Raw genomic sequence first — 18,179 nt, forward strand, 5'->3', positions numbered from 1 at the left:
GCACTGCAGCATCCAAAATGCCTACTGGTATCGTGGAAATCAGTATTTCTGACAGGTTTTCTTTGTCCTTTCACTTCACAAGTGATTCATTGCCCAAAATATATCTTCTGAGTATCAAACACTCACCCTCTGGCGGGTTAAAAAGGTGTCTATAAAATGTTCCTCAACAAGAAAAGCACTTTGGTCAGCTTGAATTTTGGTTACGACAGATTCAAATGTTTCTTCAAGTATCCAAAATATCAATATAAAGGTTTCAAAAGGGACAAAATCGTACCTTCAGCCTATCACCCCTCTTTTGAACGCAGGGAGTGTATTCAGTCTATACGGGGAGTGAGCAAACAGATGTGTTCCTAACATTTGTCTGCCGTGTAACCTGTGAATGCTTTAATCCCTCGGCAATGATACAATTCAACCACTATAAAACCATTTGACAAACTTTCTAAGCCTCAGGAGAGGAAAAGTTTGAATAATCCATCTTCACACTGGCTTCCATACAAAATCCTCCTCCTCACTCGGCCCACCGGTACCTGTCTGACCTTGTCCACTGCATCACAGAACCCACAGGCCTCACATGCAGGTCTGCTCCAGCCAGCAGACCTATGGTGACAGAGGATACTGTGTGGCAGCCCCCCCCCCCACCCACTGGAACTCTAAGATTCACAATGCTCCATCTGTGAACCTTGACCAGCAGATATATTATTCTCAGCTAGTATTTCTCTCCTCGGCTTGTCTCTTTTTAAAGTTTTCACTCATAACTTTGGATATACTTTTGATTATTGCGCTTGGAAGGCCCCTTAGTTCCAATGAACTTACTAAAGGCAACTAGCAACTGTAGTTACAGAAAACAACGACATTTCACATTTTATTCCAAGATTGTGAGAGGCCTTCTTCATGTTTAAACATCACAATGCACTAAGTAGAGGAATTTTCTGTATTGACAATCTTACTAAGACTGTTGCCACAATGACCAACACCCTGCAGCTCACAATGGACAGTTGTACAAAGCCAGGTCCAAAGATAACAGTTTATTTCCAGGTCCTTGCTTGGACTCAATCTCACCCACATACTTTGGATCATTTCATATCTTAAAGGATCATCAAACAAAACAAACAAAGAAAGAGATGTGACTTTACCACAGATGGGTCCCTCGTCCGAGCGGTCGGCACAGTCCACTTTGCCATTGCAGATCTTATCAGGAGTCAGGCAGACGGATGTGTTGTTAGCACACGGGTACTTGGGCGGCTTGCAGACAGCGGACTCGCAGGAGTCCTCGTCCGAGCGGTCCTCACAGTCGATGTCCCCGTCGCATACCCAGCTCTTTGTGATGCACTTGCCTGTAGAGCAAGACACATGGAGACTTATTTAAGCACCTGAACAGGCTGAATTTCCTTATCTAACTGGTGAATTCAATGTTTCCTCACTTTGGAGTCGATAAAAGTTGCATTTCTCAGGTTTTTTTTACTTGTATCCTTGGAATAAACATAAGATAGCTAAAATTGCCAAGCTTCTTTTTCACAGGGGGCCTAAAACTCTCTCAGTTGCGTACTAAATGTTTGACTTCATGAAAAAAACAGAAACAACTGAAGATCAATATCCCTGATGCTGATAGCTGCGCTAGAGTTTAATTCCCTCGCCGTGCAACTTCGAAATAGGTGGAAACACACATGGGGGTTGGGGGGGGGAGATTCAGATACCGGGATGTATCATAATTTTTGCTCTCTCCCAGGTGAGGCTAGGATCGCAGCATATTCCAATTTACAGTTTTTTCCATCAAAGCTACATCACAGTGTTTTGAGATCCCACTGGCTTGTGCTCGGTGCTGGATCAGTGCAAACCGACGTGGGGGGGCTGCAGCGTCTACACAGGGTGTGCTTTTTTCAGGTATTTCTGTGTATGTGTTTGGTTTCATAACATTTTTTCAAGCTTTCCAGCTGTGCCTACAAAAATATTGTCCCATAACATTTGGGATTTAACCCTTCAAGTGCCTTGAGATTCTAGATGTGTAATGTGAGAACAGCCTAGCTGCTCAAACAAAAAGGAAAAGTTATTTGAGTTCGAGGGAGTACAAGCCTTTCCATGCATGTAATATGGATGACACTCGGGGCAGAGAACTGTTCCAATTTTAAGTGTTATCAAAATGTGTGTGTTGGCGATAATGCACACTGACAAGGAGGTTAATCATTTGTATAATTTAATTAACATCTCTTATTTCTGTCAATTTCACCTTGAACGACACACACACACACGCACACACTCACACAACACACACACACACACACACACACACACACACACACACACACACACACACACGCACACACGCAAACACACTCACTCACTCACATACTCACACTCACACAAACACACACACACACACACACACACAAAGAACCACATCTTCAGTCTGATGAGTGTGTCTATCTGAGGACAGCGGAGGAGGAGAGCCAGCTGGGTTAGATGAGGAAGGAAAAAACAACAGGAGGCTCCAAAAATAAGTTGTTCTGGGTCAGTTTATCAAACATAAACATTTTTATTGTTTTAAGTTGAAAATAGATTGAATATATTTATAAATTGTGTTCTAGCAAAATACAGAAAAGCTCCAACTTCTAAATGTTTCATCTTTACTAATCCAACACCACTGCAGCGCGTCAACAGATCGATTGCCTACAGACTTTAAATTATTTTACTTTGGTAACTTTTTAATTTATGTTGTTTACGTTGCTCCTCGAGGAACATTTATTTTAAATTATGCAAAAGTAAATCATAATCTTGTTATTTTTTATTTTCTTCTTCTTTTTTGTTTCAACAACTTTGTTGCGGTCCTCCATGTGTTTGTGTTTTCCAACTCAGAAATGTTATGAAATAAAACCTCGTATAACACCATGATTTAGCTGTTGCTTAAGTGTCACTCTGTTTGGTTTTGAAAAATATTAGATCAATTTGTTTGAATTTCATGTTTAATGAGTGGAATTTAAAGCACCTGTAATAAGTCCCAAAGTCACTTGACATCAACGACAGTAAAGGTTATTTATTGCAACTCGAACATCATCTGAAACATTTTCTGCCGTCTGGAAAATATTCTCCTCAGCAACAACCTCATGTTTGAAAAGAAGACATCAGTATACACACAGTATACTGCACTAACACCACTGCAGGCAGTGTTTAAGTGTAATAGCCAGTGATCCTGATCTGTTGTTGCCCAATTTGCTTAAGATAGGATCCCAGTTCCAAGGACAGGTGGTACCACTAGTCCCTAGTACCAACCACATCAGTCCCATGCTTTATTGATAATACAGTAACACTTTACATCCAAATTGTGTTGTATGAAAATGCTAAATAAAAATAGAGTAGATAAGTAGGAACATAAAAGCAGACTTTTTTCTTTCTTGTTAAGTGAACTGAAAGAACAGTTGAGTCTTTTCAGAAACACTTTTTTTTTTTAAACTGCTGGAAAGGGCACTCTTATTCTGGGGAGGACAGAACATACTGCACCGGGGCACAGCAGTGTGACACAGCACAATCAGAGTGAATAATAATTGTGTGGTCTAACCGACCCTTCACCATGCTGCATTGCCTCCATTCTTGATAATAGCGTCGAGGGATGAGTGGAATGCCGCGGAGCTAAAAACAGAAAAGCGACTGAATCCCTCTCTGACCTTCTCCTTACAGTTAGTGAAAGAAAGCAGATTGCTGGGTTTGGGGACACGGGTTGTTTCAACAGACCATTCAAACGGCTTCTTCTAATTGGTCAAACAAGCACATGCAAACTTCACCGCAGGGCTCCACGGTGGAGATTAGTCAAACCTCGAGAGTCCATCGGAGAATGAAGCTTTTATGAAAAGAGCGAGCCATTTGGCAGCTTGAGTTCTACGTGGTGCACAGGAGAATGTTCGTGGAATGAATAAGATGCTTTGCTCTTCTCTAAGGAACAGACTGGAGTGAAGATTGTATTTCATTTGTGGAGAGGATCATAAGGCTTTCTTTGAAGGGTTTGACAATAAACTACTTTTACGGCTGGACCACAATGGAGTTATACCACTGGCCGACTGTTGGACTTTCCCCATTGGCCGCTGCTTTTGGCCCCAACAGTTCATGTTACATGTATCAGGGTGCTGACAGGCAGTGTTGCCTAATTAGTGACTTTGCTGCCTTCTTCGGGTCCAGATGAGTGTTTGTGTCAAACTTGAAGCAAATCGTTCAAAACAGTCTTGAGATTTCTCAAAACGTAAGAAAAGAGTGTCTTGAAATCGCAGTGTCTTTGACCTTTGAGCATCAAAAGCTATTTGTTCAGACTTGAGTCCAAGCAAACGTTTCAGCCTAATTTAAAAGGGATTCTGTGAAGGTGTTCCTGTGATAGTCCGAGTCTGAATAAACCATTGTACCATATTCAAAGAAATTCCCTCACGGTGTTCCTATGATATTGAGTCCAAGAGGGTGAGACCTTGAGTCAGACAACCCAACAACATAATAGCACTGGCTACAACTGTTGCTGCATGGAGGCTTTCATCCCTCATGTGAACAAGGACAGCTTTTGTGAGAAAGTGGCAATATTAAAATACTGTATGAGTTAACACAGGAAGTAGGAGAAACACAAACAGAAAAAGGCTGTGACTACCAACTCAAAGCATAGAGTAAAAATCAACAGTACAATAGCGTTTAAATATGTCAGATTTGATCTTAAACCATTAAAGCTATTTCAACATCTACCGGTTTCTATTATTCAAAAGCAAACCTGAGCATTACAGTGAAAAGGAAGCATCGCCTGTAGCATCCTCTTGTCAATACACATTTCATAAATATTTCTACAGCTCATTGTGTGATTTTACTGTATTCACTACCTGTATCTTTGCAGGTGAACTTGGCCTTGGGGTCACACATCCTCTTGGTGCCTTCGCATTCCTTCTCGTCGCTTCCGTCCTCGCAGTCCTTGTCTCCGTCACATCGCCAGCGCTCAGGGATGCAGGTTCCATCTGTGACACAGTGGAATTCCTCCCCGCTGCACTCAATCACAGATGGCAGCACTGAAACAGAAGTCATTTAGCAATTACTGCTCCACACATCTACAGCGCACTGTCATGGGCAAAGACAACAGGGACAACAGGGACAACAGGGACAACAGAGACAACACAGCCCAAGTATTATTTTAGGATCGTTTACTGCTTAAAACATGTATCTTTGCAACAGGCCACTTGGCAGCTATATTAGGTCAGTGGGCTCCAAAGAGGGAGGTTATTTCACTCCTAGCATTAAAGCTTTATGTCTTTAAGATGTTTCAGTCTTTTTAATGACTCTTATTTCATTCTATCTTTCTACAGCAGGGGTTGATCACAGATAAAAGAAGCAGGTCGAACTACACCATTAAATTCTATGTGTTGCTTTGCAGTTTGCTGGAGTCACTGGACACAAGCTGTGAAGATAAAATATGCTACATGACTCGGGAGAAATAAATCACAGGCTTTCTGGGATGTTTCCTCAATGGTTTAATATTGCTGAATCATTTAAGAGGAACAAAATTGCAAATAACATAATGGACAGAATTACGAATTAATTTGAGTCCTGCTATAAAACATTCAGTAAATATGATGCTTTGGAATCTGATTAACCATTTGCCTCGTATGTAAAAGTCAAATCCAAACAACATTTCCTCAACAGCCCGAGCAGAGCAGAGACAGATTCAGTTCCCCTGGGGTAAACGCAGCAGCCGACACGGGGGAGTGCAGGAGCCCGCAGCTCCCATCAGGAAACGGTTTGATGAATAGTCTACACATTCTAGTGACAAGCAAGTGAGCTGTGAGTTTTCGAGGAGCTTGCATGAGGTTTCTGTGGTAATTAGATTCAATGATTCAACTCCTGACGGTGAAATTCCCCCCAAACAGAGACTAGATAAGATTAGTCCCATGTGGGTGTGAAAACAAAGTTATTGGACTCAAGCTGATTAATTGTTCGACTTGTAATTGCACACCTAAATTTACACATCGATTACAACTGTGACAAAAATAATTAGGACACTAAAACATATATAAGAGCAACACCACCTGTGTAACTGTGCGAGGCAGGTATTTGATGAAATTCAGAACATCCCTGCAATTAATGAATAAATGATGGTATGATCTTTAAAAAAAAACACTGGCTTCATACTAAGACTTTGATATAAAACATGAAAAATAACAGGACTCATGTCAAGCTGGAGGGCTTGAGCTTGTCTACCTACTTTTTATCTCACTCAATAAGTCACAGCATTTTTAAAAATGGTAGCGCTGGCATCCTTACATGCTGATCCACCTCTGCAGGTCGTGTTCTCATCGCTGAAGTCTCCACAGTCGTTGTCCCCATCGCAGGCCCAGTGGTCCGGGATGCAGCGGCCACTGGAGCACTGGAACTGGTTGTTGGAGCACGAGTGGGTGCAGCCCACTTCGTCACTGCCGTCTCCGCAGTCGTCATCTACAAACGTGCACAAAACGCCACATGACAGCCGGTTATTGCTTGAGATGGTGGCGGAGACGAGTCTTAATGAGGACGGTTGGATCCGGACACATGATGGTTTCGCAGTTTAGTCGCTTTTAATGAAGCTCTGGGTGAGACAGTCTCTACTTGCTGCGGGAAAGGCTCAACGGAGAAAGTTCAACACACACAACGGATTTATTCCAAACCGTGAACGTGGCACAATAACTTTTAACATGTAAAATAGTTTCTTTTTGAAAAGACATCCATCAGGAGAGAGGCAATAAGTTCTCCTGGCACAGACATAATTTGCCAGTGACTTTGACCTCTACACTTTTCCATGATGCAAATACATTTCAGCAATGACGTATATGAACCTAAACATGCCTAAAAGCTTTGGATAGCTACTACACAATCTCTCCAACACAACACAAACACAACACCATTGATGAATTCAATGAGTGATGATTATCTTGTCTCTTGTCCTCACCTGCATCACAGTGCCAGTTCCCACTGATACATCGGCCATTGGAACAGCTGAACTGGGTCAGGGGCTCACAGGTGGGGAAGGCTGAAAAATACAAACGTCAACAAGTCCAATGATGAGAAGAAACATTTAAACATCTTGTTGTTTTGAGGGGAAGTTAAGTAGAGAGCAGCTTGCTTCACTGGGAACTGGCAAAAGTCCACGTGCTAAAACACTGTGCCAACGTGAATTATGATGCATTATGATGTGAGTCAGTTTAATACCGCGGAGAAAAGTAAAACGGTGTAAAAATGTAGGAATCATCCCACAAAGAACCGCGACCCAAAGTCCACATGTTGGTTGAGTCTAATGGTTTAATATAGAGTCGAATCCTTGTGGCTAATCGAGTCTGACACCAGGAGCTGAGTCCACATCGGGCATTCAAGGCAGAGAGTGAGGGACATAAATGATGCATCGGTAGATTCTTATCACGCAGGTAATGTGAATGCTGTAATTAACTAACTGTCCTGACATTTTACAGTAGCCATGCAATGTCGACCAGCGTGTAGCGTCTCCATTGACGTTTCAGAAATAAGGGCTTTCAAGGGCCAATCAAATATATAATTTAAAGCAAAAAAAGAAACATTGCAAAATGGAAGGACTGTATGAATGATCCACGTATCCTATAAACCATAACCTTGAATATAACCTTGTTGTAATGATTTTCAACCCTTCAGACTCTTATACTCTTCTCTAAAAACCACAGTATGTTAGAACCATCTAATCATAGCCAACATTATTTATGCTGTTGTGGTAAACATGTCCAAGGTAACATTGCAAATAACATGTTTATGTGGAAACTTGTGGTTTCTACAGGAGCTTATAACCTTGTCTCACAATATCGTAGTTCATGGTAGGTCGACATTTGAGTGTTACAATATTGTGGCTGATGAATAAAACCTCTATTTTGAAAGGGTTACTTCCTGTGTTACTCTGAGCTCCATTGCTCTGCCTTTCAATCTCTAGAATCGTTTTCCATCCCCTGCTGTCTCAAAACAGACCCATTCGTTTTGATCAATCCAAAATACATGTCCACCACATCAACTTTATACTGTTTACAAAGCAAGTGGGTAAAACTTAATTACTAGTCAGCAAATATCTGATCTAACGTGCACGACTGCCATCAATGAGACCAAACTGATCCACGTTGAAACATCAGTATATGTTTCGAATGTTGCACCGATCGTCCTGCATTTTCCAGACTTGATGACATGACAGTCAGGATCAACATTTGTATTCCCATCAGATACCAGCCTTGTTTCCGACTTCGAGATACTGTATACATACATATTACTTTCCCAGATATCCTTATCGGATGCCTGAAGCTTTATTGACGTCAGTATGAAATGTTGACTTTTGAATTGATTTCCTGGCATGTGCTGCCGGTGCCTCGGAATTCCTCCGGCTCTGTCGAGGAGACACCGTATCTCTATCAGACAAGTGTCTTCTACATTTCCCTCAGATTCGTTCGGTCTTCCTGACGGCGCATGACGGGTTGGAATTTAACATTCATTAAAAATGAAGCACGCACATCCATAAATAATGAAGGTTTCAAGTAAACAGTGAGCTTGGCTAAAAATGTAACACCGGCATCCATAAATAATGACTGCTGCAAGTGAAAAGAGAGCCCAATATGAGACAGTGTGTGACAACTACTAAACTACTGACAAACAAAATCCAAATTAGCATCAATCTCTTTGGGGCCACCACTGAGCTTCAGGTGTTCCACAACCCACAGTAGCTCCAGTGAAGCTAAGTGAGCTGCCAGCACTGCACAGTGGAGTGCCTATAGAGGAGTGATGCCTGAGGACGCGCAGACAACAGTATGGGAGAGAATATGTTTTGCTGCACAGCTTGATTATGACTGAATGAAGCCGAGCATGAACTTTAATTACTGCTTACACCCTGGCTGTTTGTGACTGTGTATTGAAGCAGCTTAGGATACACAAAGGGAGTCTGGGGCGATGGAGCACGCCGCCGCAGAGTTTGGCAAACATCAATCACTGTAACACGCGGATTTAATACAAGTAGTGATTAAAGGGTGATCTTTAAACCTTTACACGCATCCTTTAAATGTACGTCGGGTTTTTATCCAGTTTAACTTTCCCTTTCCTGAAGAAAATATTGTTCAGCCTCAAATGCACTTTTTTCCCTTACTATAGAGAAAAGGTTCAATTCTACTTCAAAGAACTTCCTTAAGCTCAGGCCACCAAGTTGTCGAGCCATGTATTTTTCTCATTCATGTTTCCGAGATTAAACCAAAAACAGACTTTTACAAACTGGAGCTGACAGATTGTATAATACCACTGAGACGGCACTTTTTAAAAAAACAGTAACTGTTGCATACAAAAGTATGCAGTTAACCCTCCCTCTAAGCTGATGCCTTCAGTGGGGGCTTGTCTAGTTCCTGGACCAAAGAAACGCAACATCAATAATTCAACTCCTAAAACTCTCTCCATTGAATGAGGTGGTGGATGTGAAAGAGGCTTGCAAACATATTCAAGGAATAAGAAATGATAAGCAGGTGTGAGTAGAATTATTTTTAAAGTATCTGCTACAACCAACATGGGTGTTTCCTTTTTTTTCACAATAAAAAAATGTATAAAAGTTGCTTAATCCTTAGCAAATACGATTTAAAAAGAAAACTCTCTCAATACCTCGGGGTAAGATAGCGCAGAGCGGCACAACAAGCCGCAGCCACACAGGCTCTATAAGGCCGGGGCATCTATCAGCATTACTCCAGCAGTCAGATGGACTTTATCACAACCCGCTCAGTTGACTGGCTTTCACTTCACGTCCCAGGAGTTTGTTCTGAACCTGGAAGATCAGCCTTTTCTTTTAGTGCACCTGACTTGTGGAATGAAATCAAGCAAACCCTTAAATTAAGAACACTTCTGGCCTTAAATGTTCCCTGTTGCAATTGGCTCATACTAATTTATTTGGAATTTAAAATGTTTGGGCTCATATAATTGTATTTCTTCGAGCTTTTTGAGGTCGTAAAGTCTTGTTTTAACTTATTTTTCTATTAAATCTTGATCCCTCAAACTGTTCCAACCAAAATGTTTTTTGAATTACTTAATTTAGGTAAATTGTGAAATTGTTTAAGTGCAACAACATAGGGGTTGTTGTTGTTGTTGCACCCCCACCTGCCCTCAATTTCTGTTTCTGCAATTTAACTTGTTAACATTTTAAATGAGAGTATGAACAAAGGTTTTCAAATAAGCCTGCACACTGGGAGAGTGCTGCTATGCTAATGTCAGCAAGCTGCCAATGATGCTTAAATGCAGATGTTAAGCCAGTTTACTGTGAAACATTGGTTGTTTTCATCATCTTTGTTCCCAATCCTGCCCAAATAAAACTTGCCTAATCTATAAATTGCTTTCCTGAACCACAAATAACCGTCCAGGTGGACACCTTTATCAATTATATAAAATCATGTGAATAAAAGTAAATAGGCCCAATTATTTTCAATAGGGACATTAGTTTTTTCTCTGTGGTCTGCTTTTAAAGGCATTATGTGAAAAAAAATGCACTCATCAAATTATATGAAATTATCCAGTGCGAGAGATTTACAGACCATTTTTCCTGTCTGTCCATTAGAGGTGAAGCCTGAAGTCTCCCTTTTTAAGAGTGAACTGCTAAAATGTTTGTCAACTTTTCAACAGAGAATGTGTTTTTAATTTGTGGAGGGTTTGCTCTTAATCTTCGGTGCGTAATTGCAGAAATGGTCCTTCATCATATTTGTTGTAGTTTGCATTAGACACGTTCAATAAGCAAGTACCATGGGGAGAAGAGAGGAACATAATTCCAAAAGAAACGATGGTGACGGAACATTTCTGTTTTTAAAAACAAGAGAATTTTTACTTCTATCCTCTGTGTTACTGGCAACCAGTGACATGATGCTCGTGCTGGTTTCTCTTGGTTTCGGTTCAGATTCTAGCAAGAGCATTTTGAACAAGTTGCAGCCGATCAGTTTTACAAGAGCGTTAAAAAAATCTTACTTATGGTAGCTTTAAATCTAAAAGATTAGATATACCTGTTATGAATATTATTGTTGTTGAAAAAACAAACAGCCATTGCCTTAAATGCACTTATGCGTAATTGATTAATTCATCCAGCCAACCTGTTTTACATTATATCCACACAGAGCAACACAAATGGTGACACATGTGACACCTGGTGCATAGCCACGTGTGACTCACTGCATGATGTCTCGTCTGACATGTCCCCGCAGTCATCCTCCCGGTCGCAGCTCCAGGCCTGAGGTATACATCGTCTGTTCTGGCAGGAAAACTGCTCGGCCTGACAGGACTGGGCTGAGGAAGACATAAAGTCAATCACATGTGCATAAGTCAATGCAGAAATGTGCAAAGCAACCTTAACCCTCACTAAAACACCAAGGATTTCAGGATCTGCCCGGTTTGAACTCTTTATCACTCAATCACACGGTAAAGCACAGAAGGTCTTAAGGCCAAACGGAAATGCACAGCTGCTGTCAGTCGATTGCTGCTCGGTCACATACAAAACACAAGAACACGTGTCTCTCTGATGTGGGCTGTGCATGTCAATCTGTCGACAAGAGAACATACATCATCCTCTAATGCTCACTGACTGATCACTTAAGGATAAAACAAAGCTCCTGAGACGCATCAAGGAGGAGACGAGAAGTGATGTGATATATTGTCCTCCGGGGTTCGACAACACTTGATGCTCTCACAATGCTCTCACACTATGAGATTGATCGAACTGAACTTGAATGACATGCGAGAGTCAAGTGAAAAGACTGCTTTGGCAACATGGCAGAGCCCCGGTCAAGACTTGGCTATATCAAGTATCAACTGAAGATGTTTTGATGTTCTTTTACTCTCTTCACTGTTTTCAATGATTTATGTAAACACATTTTAAGTTGCCTTACAGCATAGGAGACAGACATTTTTATCTTGAATTCTTTCTGTCAACATCTCCTTGTTGAAAGTTTGCTTTAAAAAACAAATGTTGATAAAACCATAATGGCTTGTGCTTAAATTTCTATTTTAGAAAATGAAGTGGAATGATTGATTTACGTTTAGAGGCAAATGAGTTTAAACAATTTGAAAATCCATCTGTCCAAAGAGAGCCGATGTAACCAGACAATAGATTTCTATAAAATGCTGAAATTACGACGAATTATATAGATTTAAGTCATATATTCGTAAAATGATAAACCTGCGGTGAGAGCAACATAATTGAGAAACACAGAGTGGTAGAGTTCATACCTGCACATGTAGTGTTGGCTTCATCCTCATTATTACCACAATCGTTTGTTCCATCACAGAGCCACCGCTTGGGAATGCAACGATTGTTACTGCATTTGAACTGATCAATAGGACAACTGTGATTGTCTGCAAAGAGATCAAACCCCCCCAAAACAATCAATCAGTTGGTTACGCTGCAGCTAAATAGATTAATAAAGCCAGTAAACAACTTTAAAGAAAGATAAGACATATCGGTCATATTTAAACTGTATTCCAATAACAAAACTTCACACTTTCAGTTTCTGTAGTTGTAGCAAAAGGCATCTGGAATTTTGAATATTAAAACTTTATCAATTCTCCGGCGGATCTGACTGATCTCAGTTCTGTGGAAGACATCCCAAATGTTCACATTCAGTGTTTTCACAGTTTCTTGGCTCAACTAATCAAAACACAAAATGATCCATCAGCTGCTGCATATAAAGAATCTTGCCCATGCTTTTCCTTTGTGGTTTGTTCTTCAAGTCTGTTTGTCTCTGGAGCCAGAAACCAGGCTGTTTCCCCCCCCCCCCACACTTTAATTACACAGTGACCATTTCGATTTATCTCAGCTCACCCCTCATAAATCACACTAAATTAACGTGAGCAAATTTTGGTGTCGTTCTGAGATACTGTGACACACCTGTGGGTGAATGATGAATTACAACTTGTACCATCTCAGACTTTATTGGGCAGATAACTTCTGTAATCATCTTACATCTTATCACAGCTAATGTGACTACAATGTAGTACTTTTCAGTATCTGTACATACAACACATTTGTGTATTTGCCTGAATATATGTTTAAAAAGCTCCTCACAGCAGATGTGGGTCTCCTCGTCACTTCCATCCAGGCAGTCGTCATCTCCGTCACACTTCCACACGGACCGCACGCAGCGATAGTTGTGGCACAGGAACTCATCGTTTTTACAACGCTGCGGCTCTGAAGCACCGCTGGATGTTTCTAATGGGAAACAGTGGTGAGGTAAAATCAACAAGAGACTTCCCATGAAGCATGTGTGTAAGGGAAATTATTGGCATAGCTGTAATGGCACCTAACACATGTTAATGATGTCTTGTGACCTTACGTGTAACAAGTCTTACAACTGGGATTTGCCTCATATTTGTGGAAAACCACCTATTTACTTGTTTATTAGCAGATTTGCATGCGAATAGGGTTAATGTTTGATATTTGTCCCACAGGACGGAGCCGGGACTGCAGCGTCGTGGGACGAGAGGAGCTCAGGTCTCTCACTCCGTCTGATTCATTATGTCCTCCTACCTGCGCAGGTGACATTGTTCTTCTCCAGAACCTGGCTGTCAGCGCAGGCACACACTCTCCCTCCTGGGATGGCGAGGCAGAGGGTACCGCAGCCCCCATAATTCACACTGCATGCGTTGTCACCTGGAGGAATAGAGCAGGAATAAGGTGTCTTGCACATTCAAAGCAACATTTTCTACCGCCCATCTCAAGTGAGTTGTTTCTCTCTATTCACCCCTCGGCTCAGTGAAGAGAAGAGGTTCATGGGGTCACTTCAAATCATGAAAACATGCATCATCTTAAATGATACAAAAAACTCATTCCCTGTATTGAAGCGACTCGCCGAGGGTGAGAACTGTGATCTATGACTATGTTTGAACTGAATTATTGGGAACACTGCGGGTGGAAGACATTTGACATTTTGATCCTTTTCAGAGGAATAATTTGTCTTTCTGGACAAAGCTGACATTCTCTAAATGCACAAAAAAAATAATACTGTCATATATATAGAGTCAAGGCATAAGACACCTTTGTCACTTTCATTTAACACTGAGCCCAAAGGCAGCGCCTGAGCCAATGAGATAAACCTTGTGGTTTTGTGAGAACCAATGAGTAATACTCACAGGACTGGAGAGCCAATTAATCTCTCCAGTGACATGAACAATGGAGACGTGTCTGGTAGAAATTCTCTGCACTGTGTGAACAGGACTGTGGCTGCAATATCCAACCATTTGTATCAGGTGTTTTGGACTTTTTCCTTCAAATCCAGAGCTTTGAGGTTCTGAAAATCACCGTTCAAGAAAGAAACTAACTCATGTCACGAGTATGGTGAGCTTGGATTGGTATCTTTACAAAATTTATAATTTAAAAATGGTACCAGTACCTCAACTGTGCCAGAACTGATATATATATATATATACTATATTTATTTTTTAAGGCATAAAAGGACTATCAACATTGAGAACTGCTTTTTTTATTGCGATGGTTAATCGAAATTTCAAGAAAAAAAATTATCAATCTCAGTTTACTGGCGAATCCATCAATTCTACCAGCCACACTTTATACTCTTTATCTTTAGGTATTTTGTTGTACTGTTCACTCAGGTTTGAGGTAGCTACTAGCTAACAGTAGTCTAACATTACATGCTGCCAGAGCCTTAATGTTAACTAGACACACGCACTGAGGTTTATGTCACTGGCAAGCAGGTGCAACTATTTCAGACCTATGGCACCAAAATGAGGCACTGCAATCTGTCTGGTCGGTACCGGCCGAGAAGGAACTCGTGATGGATTGTCACATGGAGTCCAGTACCCAAACCCAAGTGATGTGTCCAAAATACATCACTGAACTATGCACAATTCTGTCTCTCTATAGTGAGAGTCATGGCATCAGGCTTCTCTGATTGTGCCGATTACAGAACAACAAAAGTAATGTCTGCTGTGACGGCCCCATGCAGTTGTCCACTGTCAGCTGTATCCAGAGCCTCGGCTATCTGCTCTTTTCCTACAGCATGAATCCATCATCATTAGTTACAGAAGTAAGCAAACACCTCTAAACCCCAGCCACCTTATTTGACTTCATAGAGTGGAACCCCAGCTGTTTTCAGTCGGTATCAGGGCTGATCAATGTGCTGCTGTTCACCATGGAAATCTGACACCATATGGCATAGCCTGTATGTAATTCTCTGGTGTATATTTATCAAATAAAGTGGCGTATATACAGATGGATACAGATGTCTCTATATAAAGCAGGGAGTTGTTCTATTTTCAGCGTCTGGCAACTACTTTCTCTCTTAGGGAGGTCACGGTTCAGCGGGTAGTGAATGAAGAGATAGCGGCCAACCTTGCTGACTCTGTGCATCGTAGACACGCAGGCCGAACAGCGGCGGCCTCTCGCTCCGCAGCAGAGTGACATCACTGGCGGTCAGGTCAAGCTGGAAGACCGAGGCGTTCATGTACTCCGTCCAGAAGATGAAATTACGATAATGGGAGATTCCGAACGGATGGTTCAGCTCTTTCCCGTTGTACACCACCTGCGGCATGAGGCAAACATGCAGTGTAATCAAAAGATTAGCGGAGTTACAGAGGGACACCAGCAGCAACAGAAAAATCCATCACCTCAAACAGGGTTCTCGGTGTTTGAATATGGGCTTAGAAATTATTTGATCACAGTATATGATGAATGTGATTCAATTTCTTTGCACAAATTTATTCAAGCAGTGCTGTCTGCTTATAATAATGTTTGCTGGAATCTTGACATTGATTAAATACCTTTTGCAAATAATTCATTAGCTTAATATTCCAGCATGGCTACAGTTGACAAGAGCAGTTGCAGATTAGGGGCTGTTTTGTTTGGCAGTTAATGTGGGAAGAGGAGCAGTTCTCAATCATTTCACATCTTTGAAAACAAAATCAATATATAACGTGTTAAAACATGTAAAAAAAACCATCTTTGGACCTTGAAGGTGCAAAACGGAGGAAGAAGAACTATTCTGTGATGGCTCCTTCTCTATTTTTCAAACTTTTAAAACAACCCTTACATTGTTAAAACTCCCTGCCCCCACATAACACCTGGTGCTGAGAGAAGACTACAGACAGACAGCAGAAGGACACTAAGCTGCAGGCAAACTCTCCACTAACCACTTCTACTATTGCAAAATCACATTAATAAACTATTTACTTATGCTCCACGCACACACTGGGATTAACTATAATGAGGATATGGATAATGCAGGTTTGTCCTTTGACATGAGTCATAGTAGGTTGGTAGGTTTAACACAAATAATCCTATAATGATAAACACTTAGGTTAACATGTGTAGCCGATCAGCTATAAATCCAGATGTGTGTTCCTGGAATGACAGCTGTGGAAATCACCCAGTGTGGTCAAATAATACACTGACGGGGTGAGAGTGAATGACCTGCTGAGTCACACAATCTATAAAAATAGTTTCAGTTACATAACAGCAGCAGTGAGATACAGTGGTTTTGTCTCAGTGATGTTTAGCAGGTGAACACACCTCTCCACTGCTGCTGGTGGTTGATTAGTTCCGGTGTTAACGAGGGTCTGTTCTCAGGCTACATTCATATTACTACTCTACTTATCCCAGTCCAATACCAACACGCATGAAAACGCATATCACGTGACCTCTCACGTGCACTGGGCATATGCATAGAGGTGTGTATGGAATAACAAGCAGTGGAATTGTTGTACAATGCAGGATATAACTGGGAAACATCTGTAAGCAAAGAGAACACTGTCAGCAACACTTGTAATGGATTATCCATGTTGCGTTTTAACCATAGACTGTATATATAGGTTTTAGCCTGGTGGCCGAGGCTGTTGCCGTTTTTTGTTTTACTTCCAGAAGGAGTCATGTGATAGGAGGCTAAGGATATTGTGACCAAACATCCGTTTCCCTCCAGTCTCATTCAGATTAAACCTGGGCCTGTAGCGTTTCCATCTTGACCGATTTAGCGACTCTACAACTCTCAAACGAATGTATTTTCAGATGTTTAAGACGTGGATATCATTTCAATCTATTAATAATTTACTCATTACTATATAGTTTACATAGCAACAATACAATGTAGGCGGACACGTGGATGTAGATTAAAGTATAATTACTAAAACTTCTTCATATTCTTCTATAAGAAACTTTCTTCTGATCACACATAACTTAAAATCTCATTTGTATAAATCTAACAATGGGACAACGAGACAAAAGCTGGGGAATATGATTTAGATAACGATTAGAATTTGTTTTCAAGAGAACCACTAAGGGGGATATATTAGAATTAAAATGTGTTTATAAAATGTTGCTTATTCCGTTGGGATCTTGAACTCTATTAAACTTTAACTAGCTGACTAATGTTCAATTTGAATAGAATAACAGCAAACATAATTCCTGCAAATGAGTTCCCCGACACTGTGTTGATTCTCACCATTCTCCCGGTTCCGTTGAGGTGAATCTTCTCGATGTGATCGTAGTAGGCGTCGCACCAGTACATGGTGCTGCTGCCGTGGTCCAGCGTCAGGCCGTTGGGCCACAGCATGTTGGACGTGACGAAGATGCGGCGATTGGATCCGTCCATCCACGCTGTCTCTATCCGCCCTATGCTGTCATTGACCTCGTCCTCTTCCCAGTCCGTCCAGTACATCCAGCTGCCGTGCGGAGGGAGATGCAAGCAGAGGAACACAACAATTATCGCACCAATAAACTTGTATAATGAGGCGTAGCTTCAGTTCAGAGGGGAGCTATTTGTCATGCAGCAACATTCATCCACCATAACCTCCAGACCGCCACAATTACAATATCTCATGTTCGAACTAAGACGGTTCAGAGCTGATCTGTCTGCTCCTTACTCATCTCTGCATTTACTGTTTGAAGTCCAGTGGTTGTCCTTGTCACTCATTTGTCCCCACCAGCATCCTCCTGCTTTGATTTATTATCAGTCAACACACATGTAACAACACATTTCTGCAGACTTCTCCCAAAATGTCACATTTATTTTGTGCTTTGTTCTGTACATCCCTGGAAAAACCCAATGTGTGGTCCCAATCCGGATTTTTTACCAGTGCTCCTTTTCCAACCTGCATTTCCAAATACACAATGTTTTACATCATGAAAAGAGTTTTGCAGAGTGAAGTGGAAATCAACTGGGATCCAGATGTGTCCAGCC

The 18,179-nt window shown here is 41.3% G+C and overlaps 1 protein-coding gene across 1 annotated transcript in view; it reads right to left on the minus strand.

Moving 5' to 3' along the window:
• Nucleotides 1-18,179, minus strand: part of lrp1bb (low density lipoprotein receptor-related protein 1Bb) — a 180,215-nt gene that overhangs the window by 99,714 nt on the left and 62,322 nt on the right. The window contains exons 13-22 of the mRNA XM_061088066.1: nucleotides 17,442-17,661; nucleotides 15,341-15,530; nucleotides 13,520-13,642; nucleotides 13,058-13,201; nucleotides 12,223-12,348; nucleotides 11,170-11,283; nucleotides 6,932-7,012; nucleotides 6,271-6,441; nucleotides 4,839-5,021; nucleotides 1,134-1,334 (exon numbers count right to left, since the gene is read on the minus strand). Of these exons, the coding sequence (XP_060944049.1) occupies nucleotides 1,134-1,334; nucleotides 4,839-5,021; nucleotides 6,271-6,441; nucleotides 6,932-7,012; nucleotides 11,170-11,283; nucleotides 12,223-12,348; nucleotides 13,058-13,201; nucleotides 13,520-13,642; nucleotides 15,341-15,530; nucleotides 17,442-17,661 (1,553 nt within the window). The remainder of the gene's footprint in view (nucleotides 1-1,133; nucleotides 1,335-4,838; nucleotides 5,022-6,270; nucleotides 6,442-6,931; nucleotides 7,013-11,169; nucleotides 11,284-12,222; nucleotides 12,349-13,057; nucleotides 13,202-13,519; nucleotides 13,643-15,340; nucleotides 15,531-17,441; nucleotides 17,662-18,179) is intronic.

This window comes from Limanda limanda, chromosome 16 (genome assembly GCF_963576545.1).
Source record: "Limanda limanda chromosome 16, fLimLim1.1, whole genome shotgun sequence".
Classification (NCBI taxonomy): Eukaryota; Metazoa; Chordata; class Actinopteri; order Pleuronectiformes; family Pleuronectidae; genus Limanda; species Limanda limanda.